The sequence below is a fragment of the Aotus nancymaae genome, unplaced genomic scaffold, assembly GCF_030222135.1.
Source record: "Aotus nancymaae isolate 86718 unplaced genomic scaffold, 86718_ANA_hifiasm-v0.15.2.pri h1tg000011l, whole genome shotgun sequence".
Taxonomy (NCBI): Eukaryota; Metazoa; Chordata; class Mammalia; order Primates; family Aotidae; genus Aotus; species Aotus nancymaae.
The window spans coordinates 48,323,708-48,344,132 of record NW_026988422.1 but is presented as its reverse complement, the minus strand read 5'-3'; the positions used below and the strand labels follow the sequence as shown (position 1 = coordinate 48,344,132).

The 20,425-nt window shown below is 44.3% G+C and overlaps 2 protein-coding genes across 2 annotated transcripts in view; both read right to left on the bottom strand.

Annotated features, from left to right (window-relative positions):
* PPP1R36 (protein phosphatase 1 regulatory subunit 36) overlaps positions 1-3,041 on the bottom strand; it is a 44,995-nt gene extending 41,954 nt beyond the window's left edge. Inside the window, 2 exon segments of the mRNA XM_021669061.2 lie at positions 2,050-2,114; positions 2,973-3,041. Of these exon segments, the coding sequence (XP_021524736.2) occupies positions 2,050-2,114; positions 2,973-3,041 (134 nt within the window).
* A 7,037-nt stretch (positions 3,042-10,078) lies between these two features.
* HSPA2 (heat shock protein family A (Hsp70) member 2) lies at positions 10,079-12,576 on the bottom strand. Its single transcript, XM_012464164.2, has one exon. The coding sequence runs from the start codon at positions 12,456-12,458 to the stop codon at positions 10,533-10,535; it is 1,926 nt and encodes a 641-aa protein (XP_012319587.1). The 5' UTR covers positions 12,459-12,576; the 3' UTR covers positions 10,079-10,532.
* Positions 12,577-20,425: the final 7,849 nt, after the last annotated feature.

Genomic DNA, 20,425 nt, shown 5'->3' with positions numbered 1-20,425 from the left:
CATTTGTCCAACAGCCCAAGACATATCCATGTGAACAAGTCATAGCAACCTGAAACACGTGGTCAGTTTTGTCACTTTATTTATGAGATGGAGTCTCGCTCTGTCGCCCAGGCTGGAGTGCAGTGGCATGATCTTGGCTCGCTGCAACCTCCACCTCCCAGGTTCTAGCAACTCTCCCACCTCAACCTCCCAAGTAGCTGGTATTACAGGCATCTGCTACTGCGCCTGGCTAACTTTTTTGTATTTTTAGTAGTGACTGTGTTTCACCATGTTGGTCAGGCTGGTCTCGAACCCCTGACCTCAGGTGATCTGCCTGCCTCGGCCTCCCGAAGTGCTGGGATTACAGGCGTGAGCCACTGCACCCAGCTGCCAGTTTTGTCACTTTAATGCTGTAGGGTGAAGGGCAATATCAGCCACCTGATCACCCAGTCAGAGACGCCTTAGGAGCCAATCTAAACACCTGCTTTTCTTTCTCCCTTCACATACAATCCCCATATCCTATCAATCCTATACAAACATCCTGTCAATCCTCTCTCTTAAATATTTCTTAGTCCTTTGCCTTTCTATCTTTACCAACATGGAGTTAATTCTAACTCTCACTATTGCTTACTTGTATAATTATCTGTAATCCTACAACTGGCCTTCGAATTGGTCGCCTGCCTCTACCTCTGCTTGAATCTAGCAGTTTCTTTGAACATGCTTAATAAACATTTGTTGCGTACCTACTTAAGAAGTTCTGTAGATGGTTCCAGAGACCATCTAGAACCATCTACAGAATGAGCAAGACAGTTCTTGCCACTGCAGGGCTTACTGTCTAATTGAGGGAGACAGTGAGTACACGAAAAGGGCTTAGGCATTAGACAAATCTTGGTTCAAACTATCAGTTCTGCTACTTACTGGCTGTATGACTTTGGTTCAGTTGCTTAATCTCCCTTAGCCTTGTTTCTTCATCTCTAAAATGAGGATATTAATGTTCACTTTTCATAGCTGTTTTAAGAATTGGAAAAATATGGCCAGGCACGGTGGCTCACGCCTGTAATCCCAGCACTTTGGCAGGCCAAGGCGGACAGATCACCTGAGGTCAGGAGTTTGAGACCAGCCTGACCAACATGGAAAAACCCTGTCTCTACTAAAAACACAATTAGCCAGGCACGGTGGCTCACGCCTGTAATCCCAGCACTTTGGCAGGCCGAGGCGGACAGATCACCTGAGGTCAGGAGTTCGAGACCAGCTTGACCAACATGGAGAAACCCTGTCTCTACTAAAAACACCAAAAAATTAGCCAGGCATGGTGGCGCGTGCCTGTAATCCCAGCTACTTGGGAGGCTGAGGCAGGAGAATTGCTTGAACCCAGGAGGTGGAGGTTGTGGTGAGCCGAGATCGTGCCATTGCATTCCAGCCTGGGCAACAAGAGCGAAACTCCATCTCAAAGAAAAAAAAAAAAAAATTGGAAAAATATGCAAATATTTGGCACATAATCAGTGCACAACAGATAGTGTCTAGTATTATTAGCTTAGCTATACACTTTTAAGAGTCAGTGTCTTCTTAACAGATTAAAATCAGTTTTTCTAATTTAGTAATTTTCTCTTGCAAAATTCACCATCTATTGCAGCAGGTCTAATATGGTCCCATTAATGTACAACTATATTTCTGTAACTCAGAAAGGCAATTTTATAAAGTAATTAAAAACATGGACTCTGCAAATCAAACAGACCTACATTTAATCACCTCTGAGCTGTGTGATTGGGCCAAGTCACTTAATTTTCCTCAAATCGCTTAACCCTTTGAATCTTCAGTTTCTTCATCTGTAAACTAATTAACATGCAGCTGTTTCAAAGAGTTAGTAAACTGATTAGCACAGTGACTGGTCCATATGAAGCAGCTGATAAGTGTTCAGAGAAAGGCTGTTTGCTGAAATGATTGTCTCCAGATGGTGAGGTATCAGTGGATATTATTCTTTATACTCTTCTGTATTGCTTTTTTTCTTTTTTTTACTCTGGGCACATGTAATTTTTATAAAAACTCTAATAAAGTTTTGTTAAAATTTACCTTCTGAATTCAAGAGTTCTGGTTTCATCTTTCCAGTACTACACCCCTAATCGTAATCCCAACTGCTGAAAAACAAAATTTTTGCAGCAAAAATAATTAAAAGTTCAATTTGCAATCCACATGCCACAATAAACCTTTAACAATAATTTCTACTTACTAACATACCTTTTAAGTAATAAGAAGGAAACAAGAAACAGTGGTTCCTACTAGTCCCTCTTTACATTTTCACTAAGAGTGTAGAATTCTAAAGTGTTAAACTCGAAGCTAGAATTTTATTCCTCTGATTGATTTTAGGTGTGGTTTCAGTAGAAAGGCAGGAAGGAGGGGGAGGGAGAAAGGAAGGGAGGAAAGTAGGAAAAGAGGAAGGAAGGGGAGAAAGGAAGAAAGGAAATTGAGACTGCATATAGCTCATCAAAGAAATTTACTAATTAATTGGAATTCAGACAATAAACTGATGCCCAGGGCAGCCTCAGCTTTCTGGTTCTGAAGCCTTCTGGTCTCCAGCACTGAACTCGCCCTTCAGACGCATTGGCAAAAAATAAGTACACCTTTTGACCAGTGGAAGCTAGCACCTCAACAGCCTTTCTACCCCGAACGGGCTGCTTCCCCAGCAGTAGGGCTATTTATTTTGAAACCAACCAATTAGAGGTGGTGAGATGGGATTTCATAAATACCTAACTACCTGCGCTGGAGCCAGAATTCAATTCTGACCATCTGTCAAATACACCGCTATAGTTTTATTTTTCCAGGCAAATATGGCCATGTGTCTTCGAGAACCGCCAGCCCGGGCGAAGGCGACGACCCGCCTCTGGAGGAGGGCAAGGGGCGCGGCGCCGGGAAAGGCGGCACCGAGCGCGGACTGGGGGCAGCAGGGCCCGCCTTGCGCCCAGCCTGGGTTTGGGGGCGATCGGGGCTGCACTTACATCTATCAGGTAAGGGGTCTGCCCGTCTAACCGCTTCCTCCTCGCATAAAACTCGGGCACCCGGTACATGGCGTCGCCAAGGCTACCGCCCGCCGGCGCCAGCACACTGCGGCCCGGTGCGCGGGGCGGGGCGGGGCCCGGCGAGGCGTCGCTTCCCTCCTGGGCCGCGCAGGCTGCGGCCGCACCCAGGCTTCTCCCGCGATCCCTAATGCCCAGCCCGGTGCCCTATTTCCCAGTCTTAAAAGCCGTGGCAGCTTACTGGCCTATCCATTGTAAAGCCGCCCAAGGCATAATTCTTCATGGCATTCCAACCGTGAACTTCATCAAGTTTTTCATTTTACTGTTTTAATTGGAATAACTATATTTAGTCGTATGGGGAAGAAAGATCCATTTTTTCCAAACTTTCATGATTAGCACTATTATTAAGTTCAAATCCAGGTTGTACCTAGTATGATGGGGAGAGGAGGGTCGAGGTGGGGAAGCAGGGAAATACTCAAAAGTAGTGTTGCTCAAAAACCAAGAACCTTGCTTAGTGTCAACGGATATTCAATTGATATTTTTTTTACATTTACACTCTTCAGATAGTATGTCTAGTAATTCCTTCTTGCAACTGAGTTGATAATGCTGATTCTGATTGATTTTTTTTCCTCCCAGCTCGGAGTGAGCAATGCTAGATGATGCAACATGATTGGGAATGCCTAGTATATTCTTTTGTATCACCACAGCTTAATTGGCATGAAAGGCTCATAAGTAATGGGTATATACTCCCATAAACTTTTAAATTAAGTCAATAGGCTTCCCACCGCTTCTTCTATTCCCACTCTCCCAGTCTCACTACTTGGTAATACACAATTTTACTGGCTACAGTAATAAGAGTAATAATCTAGATTCATGTTCTGCTCACTTGAGTCTATTCTGGCACCTGTTCAGTTGGTCCAGATATATGGAAACCCACCTATTTACTGGCTGCAGACAAGGCTTTCTTACTACAAGATGACACACTTGAGAATATCCCGTACGTCAAGAGCTTTTCACCTAGTAGTGAACATAACTTGGGGTGGACAGGACAGGGAAATAATGAGGTGAAGCTCCAGAAAAGATGAAGAAAGACCAAGGAATCTGGATGGCAATCCAATCATTTCACAATCCTTATTGGGAAGACCACACTAGGGGTCAGTAAACCTCTTCAATTCATCCCAATAATGTGTGGAGAAGTGCTGATAGAAAACTTAAGATCTATATATCTTATCACAGAATAAACTTAGGCTGTTTAATACACAAAACTTAGGTAAGAGTTGAGAGCCCAAAACAATATCTACTTAAAAATTACAGAAGTTATTTCACATGTGATAGAGGGATATAATATTTAAGAGAAAGTTTGAGTAACTCTGAAGGGGACAATCTTATGCTTCTCTATCACCTTATCTCAAACAAAAGGAGGAAGAAAAGGTTGTTTTTACATTTCAAAATCATGACAGTACTTATTCTAAAAAGTGACCCACCCATTTCCCAGGCTAGATTTTTCACCAATTAGGTTTCTTTTCAAATGACATTAGAAACTCACAACCAAAACTGGAAATATAATTTTCCCTTTAAAGAAAAAACCCACAATTGATGATGTTTAAAGTAGGGATGAAGGTACCTTCAAAATATTTGATAACTGCAAGTGTTCTGTGAATTTTTTTTTTTTTTTTTTTTTCCTAATTAAGAGAAACTCAAGGTCATACAGCTATCTAAGAGATCTAAGAGCATATAATATAGAACTGCTGGTCCCAGATTTTAGGTCCAAGACATTAATTGAATATAATGCATGCTAATACTATAAAAAAAAAGGTCATAATGGACAGATTTCATTTTGTGTGTGTGTATTTTTTCTTTTTTTTTGAGATGGAGTCTCGCTCTGTCACCCAGGCAGGAGTGCAGTGGTGCGATCTCGGATCACTGCAACCTCCGCCTCCCAGGTTCAAGCCATTCTCCTGCCTCAGCCTCCTGAGTAGCTGGGACTACAGGACTACAAGCGCATGCCACTACAGCCGAGAAGGCCCCACTGCCCAGCTAAATTTTTTATTTTTAGTAGAGATGGGGTTTCACCATGTTGGTCAGGCTGATCTCAAACTCCTGACCTTGTGATCTTCCCACCTTGGCCTCCCAAAGTGCTGGGATTACAGGTGTGAGCCACTGCACCTGGCCTTGACAGATTTTTATAATGTTATAATTCTACCTTAAAAAATTAACTTACCACAGAATAAAACAGCAATGCAAAATTTTGAATTAGCAACTTCATTTTTTTAAAATTATTGTTTTTCGTGACACTATACACCTGGAGATGGCAGCTCCTGTTTGTTTGTTCATTTCTTTTGTTTTGAGACATGGTCTCACTCTGTCGCCCAGGCTAGAGTACAGTACTGCAACCTCTGCTCACTGCAACCTCCACCTCCCAGGCTCAAGCACTTCTCCTGCCTCAGCCTCCTGAATAGCTGGGACTACAGGGGTGCACCACCAAGCCTGGCTGATTTTTGCATTTTTAGTGGAGAAAGGGTTTCATCATGCTGGCCAGGCTGGTCTCGGACTCCTGACCTCAAGTGATCTGCCTGCCTTGGCCTCCCAAAGTGCTGGAATTACAGGCATGAGCCACAGCACCCAGCCGGCAGCTCCATTTTTGATTGCTTATTTACTAACCCTTCAATTCACAGACAACGTAACACTAAAAGGGGTGGAAGAAAGGGCCTATGACATCTTGGTTTATTCTAAGGGAAAGACATTTTAAAATTAAGCATCACCCTAATAAATTTCAGAAATGCATATACCCTAAAATATTTCCATTTCAAAAGCTATATCAAGGCCAGTGCGATGGCTCAGCCCTTTAATTCCAGCACTTTGGGAGGCTGGGGCAGGTGGATGATCTGAGGTCAGGAGTTCGAGACCAGACTGGCCAACACAGTGAAACCCCGTCTCTACTAAAAATACAAAAATTAGCCGGACATGGTGGCAGACGCCCATAATCCCAACAACTCTGAAGGCAGAAGCAGGAGAATCACTTGAACTCAGTAGGCGGAGGTTGCAGTGAGCTAAGATTATTCCACTGAACTCCAGCCTGGGCAACAAAGAGAGACTCTGTCTCAAACAAAACAAAACAATTATATCAAGAATAAATACTGGGGCCTGGCATGGGGGCTCAGGCCAGCACTTTGGGAAGCCAAGGCAGGCGGATCACTTGAGATCAGGAGTTCCAGACCAGCCTGGTCAACATGGGGAAACACCGTCTCTACTACATAGTCCCAGCCATTCAGGAGGCTGAGGCAGGAGAATCACTTGAACTTAGGAGGCAAAGGTTGCAATGAGCCATGATGCCATTATACTCCAGCCTGGGTGACAGAGCAAGGCTGTCTCAAAAAAAAGGAATACTGGGCTTTTGCCAGTCACAGTGGCTCAAAACTGTAGCCCTGCACTTTGGGAGGCCAAGGTGGGCGGATCATCTGAGGTCAGGAGTTCAAGCCCAGCCTGGCCAACATGTTGAAACCATCTCTACTAAAAATACAAAAATTAGCTGGGTGTGGTGGTGCATGCCTGTAATCCCAGCTACTCCGAGGGCTGAGGCAGGAGAATTGCGGAGATTGCAGTGAGCCAAGAAGGCCCCACTGCACTCCAACCTGGGCAACAGAGTGAGACTCTGTCTCAAAAACAACAACAACAAAAAAAACTAGGCTTTTTCTGAAGATCCAAAATTTTCCTCAAGGAATAAAATTCTGCATCTAGTTTCTAATTCTGTAACTAATTCAGAAGTTTATTCACACCTATTTATACATTAAATATACAACTGAATAGTCCTGTGTATAAATCTAAACATATATATTCCCTTAACAATTGTGACATATGGATGTGATGGGTTTTTTTTGTTTGTTTTTGAGATGGAGTCTTGATCTGTTGCCCAGGCTGGAGTACAGTGGCACAATCTGCGCTCGTTGCAACCTCCGCCTCCTGGTTCAAGTGATTCTCCTGCCTCAGCCATCCAAGTAGCTGGGACTGCAGGCACCTGCCACCACACCCAGCTAATTTTTTTTTTTGTATTTTGAGTTGAGACAGGGTTTCACTGTGTTAGCCAGGATGGTCTCAATCTCCTCACCTTGTGATCTGCCAGCCTCGGCCTCCCAAAGTGTTAGGATTATAGGCATAAGACAGTGCACTGGGCCAGATGTGAGATATTTTTAAACTTCAATTTAAATCATATTCAAAAGCAAGAGGAGCATGCCTCACAACACAACTTTTATAAACTACATTAAAGTAAGAATATGTTATAGGTCTACTATTGGAAAGTCATAAAAATAGATTTTCTGATTTCACCTCTATGGCCAGGTTGTATTCAAGATTAAACATAGGCCGGGCGCGGTGGCTCACGCCTGTAATCCCAGCACTTTGGGAGGCCGAGACAGGTGGATCACGAGGTCAAGAGATCGAGACCATCCTGGTCAACATGGTGAAACCCCGTCTCTACTAAAAATACAAAAAAAATTAGCTGGGCATGGTGGTGTGTGCCTGTAATCCCAGCTACTCAGGAGGCTGAGGCAGGAGAATTGCCTGAACCCAGGAGGCGGAGGTTGCAGTGAGCCGAGATCGCGCCATTGCACTCCAGCCTGGGTAACAAGAGCGAAACTCCGTCTCAAAAAAAAAAAAAAATCTATAAAAAAGATTAAACATAAAAAAGAAATTCTCATTAAGTCTCCATGACATATTGAATGGGTAACATAATAAATATCACACTGTGCATGTTAAATTTACATGTGTAAATTGCAGTACTATTTCCTAACATACAAGTTTTAATGCATTTTCATTATACATATCAAATTAATACTATAAAAAATTTCAAGTGAGTTTGTTTTGAAATTTCACATGTCAAATACTGTAGACAACTGGTTGTGTCGTTTGACAAGTGTCTAGATTTGTTCCCTCAAAACAGGGACAATTATATTAATCAAACATTCAGATAGGAATTTCAGATAAATGCCTGTTGGAGAAATATAATCCTTCCATCCCTTAACATTCTGTATATATGTATATATACATATTGAATTTGCTTTAGTCATGACCACTAGTCCCGAACATAACCCACTAATAAGTTCAAGTGATACTAGTTATTCCTTAAACTGTAATTTAGCCCCATCCTAACATCAAGTACTTTTTCCACTGTTATTTGACTATGGCTCATCTAACATCTGCTAAGGAGTTCCAGGAGTTATCAAGTTACCAGTTTCAACTGACCCTTGGAAAGTGAATGGCTACTTTGGTGGTTTTATTTTAGGAATATGCAAATCTAGGTAACTTGAAAAGAGAAAATTAAATAAGAAACACTCTCAAGAATGGTAGGAGTTTTACAAATTACTTCTCAAAATAATAGAAAATGAAGTATCTACCCAGATTGATGTTAGTATTATAGCAAGTTACCAGAGGCCAGGCCATAGGATCAAAGACTACCAATGGTCATTTTTGGATACTTTAGAAACTAATCCCTTAAGTGAGGTGTAAAATGAGTCATACTTACACCAAACTGCACTTACAGAAGGACTCCATTATATTCTGAATTTAGAGCAAGGAATGAACACTTTCAACAAAAAAAGGACTAATAAAAAGGGAACAGAATGGGTATTATCTCGATAAAGCTCACAGTAAACATCACTGTAAAGCTACAATTAACCATAGTAGTTTGTCAAATATTTATGCCTGTAGTCCATGAAACATCCTTAAATGGTCATTGCTGAAAAATTTCCACCAATGTGACTCCAGCACTGATAAATTGGAATTATCTACAGCTTTTCAGAGTATAAAAAGCAGTTTCCTTTAAAAAAAAAAAAAAGGGGTGTTTAAGTTTATTTTGAAGCAGCTTCACCATTGCCTATTTATCTTCCTCTCCCTCCCCAAATGAGGCTTGCTAAAAAGGAAAAAAAAAATCTTATCTGTACTTAAGAGTCAGCTCTTGTGTGAAAGGGTCATTACCAAAGGCCAGTATTCTTAGGCTAACTTCTTACGTAGTTTTAAAATTATTACCCATACTGTGATTCATAAAATTAATCTCTCTGCATGACATAGATGAGTCCACTACTAAATTGAAGATACAGCTTTCATAACTATCATGAGCAACATGAAGCAAACCTATATCATTTGGAAAGATATCAAAATGTCTATGTGCAATAGAAACATTAGGTTCACTATGCATTTTCCTATTGGTTTTACTGAATTTCTCACAAGTTCTCCTTAAAGAGAATAAGAAAGGAGTAGACAGGTCATTTCACTAAAAAATAAAAATGAATTCCTTTCTCCAAAGGATGTGAATTTTAAAGCTTAAGTCCAGGATCGTGGATCACCAAAGGGCTGCAATATTCCTATCTATAACAATCACAAATTGGTTATGAAGGAAAATGGACAAGCTGTATATTAACAAAATACAAGACTATCTAGTACAGTTTGCCTTTTTAAAAAGAAATCTATTGTAGTGATTTAAAGCAAGTATTGCAAAAGCATTGATTCCCAAATCAGAAAAAAAAAAAAAAAAAACATATATCTGTTTCCCTACCCAAGTAATTCTGCTGGAAACATGCTACTAGAATTTGCCATAAGCTCAGAAGTTGAGCTGTTTTACTAGAAAATTAAACAAGTTTGACTAAATGTATACTCAATATTAAGTTACTTCAAAACTCGCCTGCTGTCTCTTGTTTCAGGCTCCTGTATGTCACAAAAAGTAACTTGTTTCCATAATTCCTTTGGCAATTATAAGACAACTTCTGCCCAGCTTTTGTTAAAGACACATTTTATACTTAACCCCAGACTATAGCTCATGTTTTCCTGGAATATTCAGGTGAATTTTCATTTGCACACTTAAGTTGTAGGAGAGTTTGGGTACACTATGAAGACCCCCACTCAGGTTTCTGTATTTAAGGGTGGGTGAAGTTTACCCAGATTCTTCTCCCCTTAAGTTGTTGGAATTCAAGGCAGCACCCTCATCTGGGAATTAAACAAGATTGGTTAGATAAATTTCACATCATACTAATATCTTAAAGAAGACTAATATGGGTAAAATATAAAGGAAGGAAAACGGAAAACTCCAAGACAGTAATTTTGAGATCAATATCAGCTTTACTTTAAATTGGTATTTGTGCATTTGTTTCCAAAAGGATACCTGTCCTTAACATTACTGCAATGTTCAAAGTAGTACATAAAAATAAACAATTCAAGCTCCTATATATTTTATTGTTTCCAAGCTTCTATAAAACAGGTGTGCAAACTTCAAGTTTCTCATCTCAGTCAAATCTCCATGCACCAACTAATCAAAAATGCTCAAGTCAGCAAACACACAAAATGCATTAAAGAGAAACCTCAAATAATGTTTTTAAAAACCAAACTTTGTAACTAACCTTTTATAATTAACCTAAGTTGTTGCACCTCCATTTGCATACACCAATCTAAAGACTTCCAGTAATAGATCTCATACTTGGCACAAGGACATTTCAAAGAAAGAAAAAAGAAAACTAAGAGAAAGGCAAAGAGGTTTACGCTGACTTGAGTGCAAGCTTAGTCCACTTCTTCGATGGTCGGTCCCCCGGAGGCTCCTGAACCTCCACCGCTGCCGCCGCCGCCGCCGCCAGGACCGCCTTGGTAAAGTTTGCTGATGATGGGGTTGCAAACTCTTTCGAGCTCTTTCTGCTTGTGTTCAAACTCATCTTTTTCTGCCATCTGGTTTCGGTCGAGCCAGTTGATCACCTCCTGACACTTGTCGAGGATCTTGCTTTTGTCCTGCTCGCTAATCTTGCCCCTCAGTTTCTCGTCTTCCACCGTCTGCTTGATGTTGTAGGTACAGGACTCCACGGCGTTTTTGGCCGCGACTCGGTCGCGATTCGCCTCATCCTCCGACTTGTACCGCTCCGCCTCCTGCACCATCCGGTCAATGTCGTCCTTGCTCAGACGACCTTTGTCGTTGGTAATGGTGATTTTGTTTTCCTTACCGGTGCTCTTGTCGGCGGCGGTAACGTTAAGGATGCCGTTGGCGTCGATGTCGAAGGTAACCTCGATCTGGGGCACCCCGCGGGGAGCAGGGGGAATCCCGGTCAGGTCGAACTTGCCCAGCAGGTTATTGTCCTTGGTCATGGCCCGTTCGCCCTCATATACCTGCACCAGCACGCTGCTCTGGTTGTCTGAGTAGGTGGTGAAGGTTTGCGTCTGCTTGGTGGGGATCGTGGTGTTCCTCTTGATGAGTGGGGTCATGACACCGCCAGCTGTCTCGATGCCCAGCGACAGCGGGGTCACGTCGAGTAGCAGCAGGTCCTGCACGTTCTCCGATTTGTCGCCGATGAGGATGGCCGCCTGCACCGCGGCACCATAGGCCACGGCCTCGTCGGGGTTGATGCTCTTGTTCAGCTCCTTGCCGTTGAAGAAATCCTGCAGCAGCTTCTGGATCTTGGGGATACGAGTGGAGCCGCCCACCAGCACAATCTCCTGGATCTGGCCCTTGTCCAGCTTGGCGTCGCGCAGCGCCTTCTCCACCGGCTCCAGGGTCCCGCGGAAGAGGTCGGCATTGAGCTCCTCGAAGCGGGCGCGGGTGATGGACGTGTAGAAGTCCACGCCCTCGTAGAGCGAGTCGATCTCGATGCTCGCCTGCGTGGACGAGCTCAGCGTGCGCTTGGCGCGCTCGCAGGCGGTGCGCAGCCGCCTCACGGCGCGCTTGTTGGACCCAATGTCCTTCTTGTGCTTGCGCTTGAACTCCTCCGCCAGGTGGCTCACCATGCGGTTGTCGAAGTCCTCGCCGCCCAGATGGGTGTCGCCGGCCGTGGACTTCACCTCAAAAATGCCATCCTCGATGGTCAGAATGGACACGTCGAAGGTGCCGCCGCCCAGGTCAAATATGAGCACGTTCTTCTCGCCGCCCGCGCAGCCCTTCTTGTCGAGGCCATAGGCTATGGCCGCCGCCGTGGGTTCATTGATGATTCGCAGCACGTTGAGCCCCGTGATGGTGCCCGCGTCCTTGGTGGCCTGGCGCTGCGAGTCGTTGAAATAGGCCGGGACCGTGATGACCGCGCTGTGCACCTTGCCGCCCAGGTAGGCTTCCGCGATCTCCTTCATCTTTGTGAGGACCATGGAGGATATCTCCTCCGGGAAGAAAGTCTTGGTCTCCCCCTTGTACTCCACTTGCACTTTGGGCTTGCCTCCCTCGCTCACTACCCGGAACGGCCAGTGTTTCATGTCCGACTGCACGGTGGCGTCCTCGAACTTCCGTCCGATCAGCCTCTTGGCGTCGAAGATGGTGTTGGTGGGGTTCATGGCCACCTGGTTCTTGGCGGCGTCGCCGATGAGGCGCTCGGTGTCCGTGAAGGCCACGTAGCTGGGGGTGGTGCGGTTGCCCTGGTCGTTGGCGATGATCTCCACCTTGCCATGTTGGAAGACCCCCACGCACGAGTAGGTGGTGCCCAGGTCGATGCCGATAGCCGGGCCGCGGGCAGACATCCTGACTGAAAGGTGAGCGATGTTAGGACGCGAAAACCAGGGAGACGAACCCCGCGGCGTCAACTAACGGTCGCCGCACACCGAACACTACCAACAACTCCCCGCTCCCGGTGCCCAGTTCCCGGTTCTTATAGCCGCCTCCGGGAACTCCCAGACCCAATCCGCTCCCGGGACCGCCCCCACAAACTCTTCCAGCTCCACTGCGGGCTTGCCTGGGTCGGAGTGACTAGCCGGTGGCCCAACAGATTTCAAGTTGGACGAGGGGCGGGACTCCGCCCGCGCCAGGAGACAGAGGGGCGGCTGTTATGTAAATGAGGTTCCTCCCAGACTCCCGGCCGCTGGGCCGCAGCACCTCGCGCGCCTCCTGCTGCTTGCGGACGTTAGGCGCGCGCTCCCGGAGCCAGGTGTACGCGCTTTTTCGCGGTCTTTGCTCTAGCCGACGTGGTTCGGATTGGCAGGTCACGAGGCCAATGAGCAACGCGGACTGGGGCGTGGCATGGGGAGGTGGCGTGTAAGGGGAGCCGGGTGAGGAGAGCCACCGGGAGAGTTCGCTCAAGTTGTAAGGCTTTAAATGGAGTTGAGTGCCAGGTGTGCCGACTCGTTGAGCACGCAGGGGCGGAGGAACTCATTCTGAGTTGGTTGCACCGAAGAAATACGGCTCTAGGAGCCTGTTTTCCCCCGCGCCGTCCAAGCAGAGGGAATGGGGAGTTGGCATGGCTTGAAGGGACCTAGGGCGGTTCCCTTGTACAGGGAGAAAAGAAAAGAAAATATTGTCTAAACCGGTGGTCGGCCTCCTGGGGTTTTACAGTGCGTGCTTCGCGGTGTCTCGGTGGTTGTGAACACTCGATTAAAACTGCCTGGCGGGGGCCCTGCGCCGTGTGTCGCGCCTGTAATCCCAGCACTTTGGGAGGCCGAGGCGGGCGGATCACGAGGTCAAGAGATCGGGACCATCCTGGCCAATGTGGTGAAACCCCCGTCTCTAAAAACACAAAACACAAGGTTAAGAGATCGAGACCATCCTGGCCAATAAAACCCGTCTCTAAAAATACAAAAATTAGCTGGACTTGTCAGGTGGGCAGAGAGAACCTGAGCCCGGGGCTAGGCTGACCGTTTTCCCTAGCCACGTGAGGGCGGCTGGCTGGACCGCAGACCAGGGAGTGGCAGCGACTCGTCCTCCTAGGAGCCTGCATTTAAACCCTCCCTGCCTCTTCCTTTTTCCTGCTTGTCCTGCCGCTTTAAACTTTATAGTTTCGCCTTCCTGTTCATTCCATTGCTTATTTTAGGTCGCAAGTGTTGTATCTACTGCTTTGAGTTCTTGACTGGAAAACTCATAATATAATTAGTCAAAACCCACTCGTTGAAACACCATAGTCACTCAGTCAAGGTCACCCTGGCACACACGCGGTTGTGTTCGTGACCTAGTCATGTTTCTGACTCCGCTCAATGGAATGGAATGATTTTCTCTGGCTGTGCTGAGGTTAATATTGGAGGCATAAACCCTGCGAGAGGGTAGATGAAAAGCTCCACGATTCACTTCCTCCTGTTTCACAGGAATGTGAGGAAGGTCTGGAAAATACTCTGGCATCAGGTGATAATCTATAGAAGCAGGTTCCCAAATAGATAGGCTCCTGGACAGGCGCAGAGGCTCACGCCTGTAATCCCAGCACTTTGGGAGGCCGCGGAAGGCGGATCGCTTGAGGTCAGGAGTTCGAGACAAGCCTGGCTAACATGGTGAACCCCATCCCTACTAAAAATACATAAATTAGCCGGGCGTGGTGACACACGCCTGTAGTCTCAGCTACCGGAGGCTGAGGTTGCAGTGAATAGAGACCTGCACTCCAGCCTGGGGGACAGAGCGAGACTCCGTCTCTAAAATAAAATAAAAGGCCTCCAGGAGGAAGCAAAGGCAGCGATCACTTCACATAATGTGTGTGGGGAGGCTTGGGGAAGTCCTTTCATAAAACTTGAACAGGAACCTACCTACTACGTGGCAGTAAAAAGCCAAATGAAATGGGCTGGCCTTCAGAAGTGGAGAGTCTAATAAAATGGTAAACATGATTCGGGAGAAGCGCTGCAAGAGAAGTGCCGTGGAACAGAGGGGAAAAATGCGTTGCTGGGGGCTGAGGGAAAACAGGCTGAGGGAAAAGTGCGTTGGTGGGGGCTGCCTGGAAGAGGTGGCATGCCTGAGTCGGGAGCTGAAGTTTGCCAGCAAAGAGTAGGAAAGTCATTCTTTACATAGATTGTGTATGGGCGAATATGAGAGTAGTGTTTGCTGGGGAACTAGGATTTCTGTACAGAAAATAGTGTCACTGAAAGGAAGGGATATAGGCAAGAAATAGACTCTTCAGGTGGATAGGATACCTTTCAGAGCTTTTTGTGCCACATGGTCTTTTTCCTGAGGCTTTGGGCAGGGAGCTTTGTCCTTTAAAGCAGGCTAGTAATGTGGAGCCCATGTAAAAGTTGTGTGAAATGGTGCAGGAGAGAAGTTTTTTGCTTGTTTGTTTGTAGACAGAGTCTCGCTCCATGCTGGAGTTAAGTGGCACGATCTCGGCTCACTGCAACCTCCACCTCCTGAGTTCAAGTGATTGTCCTGCCTCAGCTTCCTGAGTAGCTGGGATTACAGGCGCCTGCCGCCAGGCCCAGCTAATTTTTTGTATTTTCAGTAGAGACGGTTTTTCACCGTGTTCACAAAGCTGGTCTCGAACTGCTGACCTCAGGCAATCCACCCACCTTGGCCTCCCAAAGTGCTAGGATTACAAGCGTGAGCCACTGTGAGCCACAGAGCCTGGTCTTGGAAGAAAGCTTTTGTCAAACTGAAAAGTTATCTGTGACCAAAAAGTAACGTTGACAGAATTCTATAAAGTAAGTCAATGAACATTTAAGATTATTTTACCTAGTGATCTATATCATTTCCAGTTTTTAAGAACATAATTTGTTATTAATTGGTTAATTTCTTCAGTTAGTACTATTTTTAACCATAATTCCCATCTTGTTTTCCATGAAATTGAGAAAATTTTGAAAAAGGAGACCTTTTAAAGAAAATATTAGGGGCCGGGCGCGGTGACTCACTCCTGTAATCCCAGCACTTTGGGAGGCCGAGGTGGGCGGATCACGAGGTCCAGAGATTGAGACCATCCTGACCAACATGGTGAAACCCCGTCTCTACTAAAAATACAAAAATTAGCTGGACGTGGTGGCGCGCGCCAGTAGTCCCAGTTACTCGGGAGGCTGAGGCAGGAGAATTGCTTGAACCTGGGAGGTGGAGGTTGCAGTGAGCCGAGATTGCGCCACTGCACTCCAGCCTGGCGCCTGGCGACAAAGCGAGACTCTGTCTCAAAAAAAAAAAAATAAAGAGGCCGGCGCGGTGGCTCAAGCCTGTAATCTCAGCACTTTGGGAGGCCGAGGCGGGTGGATCACGAGGTCAAGAGATCGAGGCCATCCTGGTCAACATGGTGAAACCCTGTCTCTACTAATACAAAAAATTACCTGGGCATGGTGGCGCATGCCTATAATCCCAACTACTCAGGAGGCTGAGGCAGGAGAATTGCCTGAACCCAGGAGGCGGAGGTTGCGGGGAGCCGAGATCACGCCATTGCACTCCAGCCTGGGTAACGAGCGAAACTCCGTCTCAAAAAAAAAAATAATAATAAAAATAAAGAAAATATTAGGAAGGCTAGCGTGGTGGCTCACGCCTGTTATCTCAGCACTTTGGGAGGCCAAGATGGGTGGATCACGAGGTCAGGAGTTCAAGACCAGCCTGGCCAAGATGGTAAAACCCTATCTCTGCTGAAAATACAAAAATTAGGCGTGATGGCAAGCATCTGTAATCCCAGCTACCTAGGAGGCTGAGGCAGAGAATTGCTAGAAACTGGGAGACGGAGGTTGCAGTGAACCGAGATTGCGCCACTGCACTCCAGCCTGGGCCACAGAGACTCTTGTCTCAAAAAAAAAAAAAAAGAAAGAAAAAATATTAGAAAAACAAGGATAAAACCCAGACTTTTCTAATTGAAGCTGTCATAAATTGTTAGTACAGATCTCTTGATTTTATTCTTGAAAATTCTTGTCTTTTGTGTAGTTGGAGGGGATGTTTGTTTTTTTTTGTTTGTTTGTTTGTTTGTTTGAGACAGAGTCTCACTCTGTTGCCAGGCGCCAGGCTGGAGTGCAGTGGCACAAACTCGGCTCACTGCAACCTCCGCCTCCCGGGTTCAAGCAATTCTCCTGCCTCAGCCTCCCGAGTAGCTGGGACTACAGGCGCACGCCACCACGCCCAGCTAATTTTTGTATTTTTAGTAGAGACGGAGTTTCACCATGTTGGCCAGGATGGTCTCGATCTCTTGACCGCGTGATCCACCCGCCTCGGCCTCCGAAAGAGCTGGGATTACAGGCTTGAGCTACTGCACCTGGCCAATGTTTGTTTTTTGAGATGGAGTCTTGTTCTGTCACCCAGGCTGAGTGCAGTGGCTCACTGCAACCTCTGCCTCCTGAGTTCAAGAGATTCTCATGCCACAGCCTCCAGAATAGCTGGGATTACTTATATGCACCAGCATGACCGTCTAATTTTTGTATTTTTGGTAGAGACAGGGTTTCATCATGTTTGCCAGGCTGATCTCTAACCTCTGGCTTCAAGTGGTCGCCCATCTCGGCTTCCCAAAGTGCTGGGATTACAGGTCTGAGTTTTCTTTTCTTTTTAAAGAAAAGAGGAAGTTTGTGGGCTGTAAGCAATGCAAATTCTTTGTAGAACTGATGATATATGACTTAGAGATACAGTTTCAACTACAACTGAAACAAGGAATGTGAGAAAAGCAAATTCTTTAGATCTCTTGTATTCAGTCAGCCCTCACACACTTACCTCAAGCAAACCAAGATTGCAAAAGAGCAAGCAGGCCAGAGTTCTCATACAGAAACACTAGAATTAGAGTTTCAGAGGAATAGTTTCTTTTGCACAGTAACTGTGCTACCTCTGTGCACAGTTATTACAAACACATCTTGCAATCTGACCACATTCATCTTTGACATAGCTTTCTGAAACCACAGTAGCAATTATACCTGTATTTTCATTAGCCATGTGTATTTTTTTCTGCTCTTACTTTTCAACTAGTAAATTGATGTTTTATGTGTTCCATAGTTGTGGCATCTTAAGCTTTTCCCAAAAAAGACACTATATTTGTATTTTGAAGGTTTTTATTTGTTTGTTTTAAGAGACAGGGACTTGCTCTATCACCCAGGCTGGAATGCAGTGGCAGACTCAGAGCTTGCACAAGCAATCCTCCCACCTCAGCCTCCAGAGTGGTTGGTTGGGACTATAGGCATGCACCAACATGTCCGACTAATTTTTATATTTTTGTAGAGATGGGGTTTTGCCATGTTGGCCAGGCTAGTCTCGAACTCCTGAGCTCAAGCTATCCAGCAGCCTCAGCCTACCAAAGTGCTGGGATTACAGTAGTGAGCCATCGCACCTGGCCAATATTTTTTCTTTACATTAAATATGCTCATGCCTTTCATTTAGCATTACTCATCATGGGATTTATTCTAAGGAAGTAATAGAAAATGCAGGTAGTATTATTTATGTTAACAATAATAGAAAGGAAATGGTTTAAATATCCAAAATAAGAGATTAACTAAATTATAGTACATTCATATGATGAATTCTTATGCAGCCGTAAAAAAGGTTTTACAAGATTTTTAATGACACAGGAAAATGTTCTTGGTATAATTAAGTGAATAAAATATATGAAACTTGTATCTTATATGTAGGATAATCTTATAGAGATTTAAAATGCATCAAAATTGGTTATCTAGAAGGTAGCATTATCAGTAATTTTTCTAAGTTTCCTTACTGTACTTTTACAATTTATTTTGAGAACTTGATTATTAACAGCTGTATTAGTCCATTTTCATGCTGCTGACAAAGACTCCTGAGACTGGGTAATTTACAAGAGAAAAAGAGGTTTAATGGACTCACAGTTCCACATGGCTGGAGAAGTCTCACAATCATGGCAGAAGGCGAAAGGCACATCTTACATGGTGGCAGGCAAAAGAGAATGAGAACCAAGCCAAAGGAGTTTCCCCTTATAAAACCATCAGATCTTACTCACTACCACGAGTTATATGTCAGCAAGCAAGAGAGAATGATAAGAATGAGAACCAAGTGAAAGGAATTTCCCTTTATAAAACCATCTGCTCTTACTACCACGAGAATAGTATGGGAAAAACTGCCCCCGTGATTCAATTATCTTTCACCAGGTCCCTCCCACAACACATGGGAATTATGGGAGCTACAATTCAGGGTGAGATTTGAGTGGGGTCACAGCCAAACCATATCAACAGTTGAAACAAAGTTTATTAGTCTTACATAGAAATTATTTCTGATTTTCAACAAGTGAACTCTCTCTTAGGTGATTATAAATGCTAGGGTGTTTCAAAGTATTTTTCAAATCCAAAGACTAAGCCTCCACAGATTAAATGGTGGAAAAAATGAGTTTTAACATATGTCAAATCCTCTATAATTAATTCTTAGCACCCAGAAGAGTGCCTGGAAAGCAGTAGTAAATCACTAGCTCAGTATTTATTAGAAGTGACCTGAGACACATTATTTAACAAAAAAACTGAAAATAATAACTTCATTTTTTTTCTTTATAGTAGGAAGATACTCTGCCTACCTCTTATATTTCTGTACTAAAGGACACTGCAGAGACCAAAAGTTGAAACAAATTCATATCTGAAAATATTTGTACTAGACATACAAAGGTGAATAAGATACAGCCTAAAACTATGTGCCTGGGTATTAGACCCTGCCCTCAGGAGACTGAGCAATAATAAATTTTTGCAGAATTACTAGGGAAAGAAAACCCCGAACTTCTGGATTTTTCCTAAAATCCTCTCAATCTCCACCCAGGCACAATCTTCACAAGGGTTGTAAATTATCTTGACGTGATAATATTGGCCTGAAGAAAAGATGGAGTAACAGCCTCTAATCTGAAGACCTTAAAGGCAAACTGAAATTCAACTAACGATTATCTTTAAGAGCTCTGTAAATACTGCCTTTTTCTAATTCTTATAAAGTGCTCTGTCCTAAAATATTTCTTCACCTATAACTACAGGAAAAAACTTGCCATTTGTTTCTTTGAATCTTAAAAAACTCAGTCTTGAAGTTACAGTTAAGCTATAGATACACAGTAGGCTGGGGTAAGACACCTCCACACATGGTATAGAAGGTTAAGAGACCTGAACCTGGAAGGCTTTTTCCACAAGAGAAGTTAATCTGTGACAGTAGCAGACAAATTGTACCTACTTCAGCTTTTAGTGCTAACATTATAGACCATTGTGGAATAGATTGAAATAATCTGGAAGAAGTGAGGCTGTCCTTTACTTGGAGAATCAGACTCAATATGCAGTAATTGTTAATACTTACTTAATTCTTAAACTGAAAAAATGAATTATACTGGCAAAGAAGTTATTTCTCTGAATAGTAAATTGTGTTTGTTATTTGAAAAATGAATTAACCCTCTCTGAAAGAGCTAAACACTTTATCAGTGGAGATTTATAAGTAATCATTTCTGTGTGTAGTTAGAAGGAAACTCAGACCAGATGCAGTGGCTCATACCTGTAATCCCAGCACTTGGGAGACCAAGGCAGGAGGATCACTTGAACCCAGGAGTTCAAGACCAACCTGGGCACCATAGGGAGACCCCATCTCTACAAAAAATTTTAAAAATTAGCAGGCATCGTGGTGGGCACCTATAGTCCTAGCTAAGATGAGAGGATCCCTGGAGCCCAGGAGTCTAAGGTTATAGTGAGTTATAATCTTGCCACTACTTTCCAGGCTAAGTAACAGATCATTCTTCTATATTGAAAGAAATCAGGATCTGGCAATAAGAAATTTGGCTAATTCTCTTTGTGCACATCTTAAGCTACTTGAGAACATCATACTTAGCTATATCAGATACTTTATTATTGTGGTATTAGAG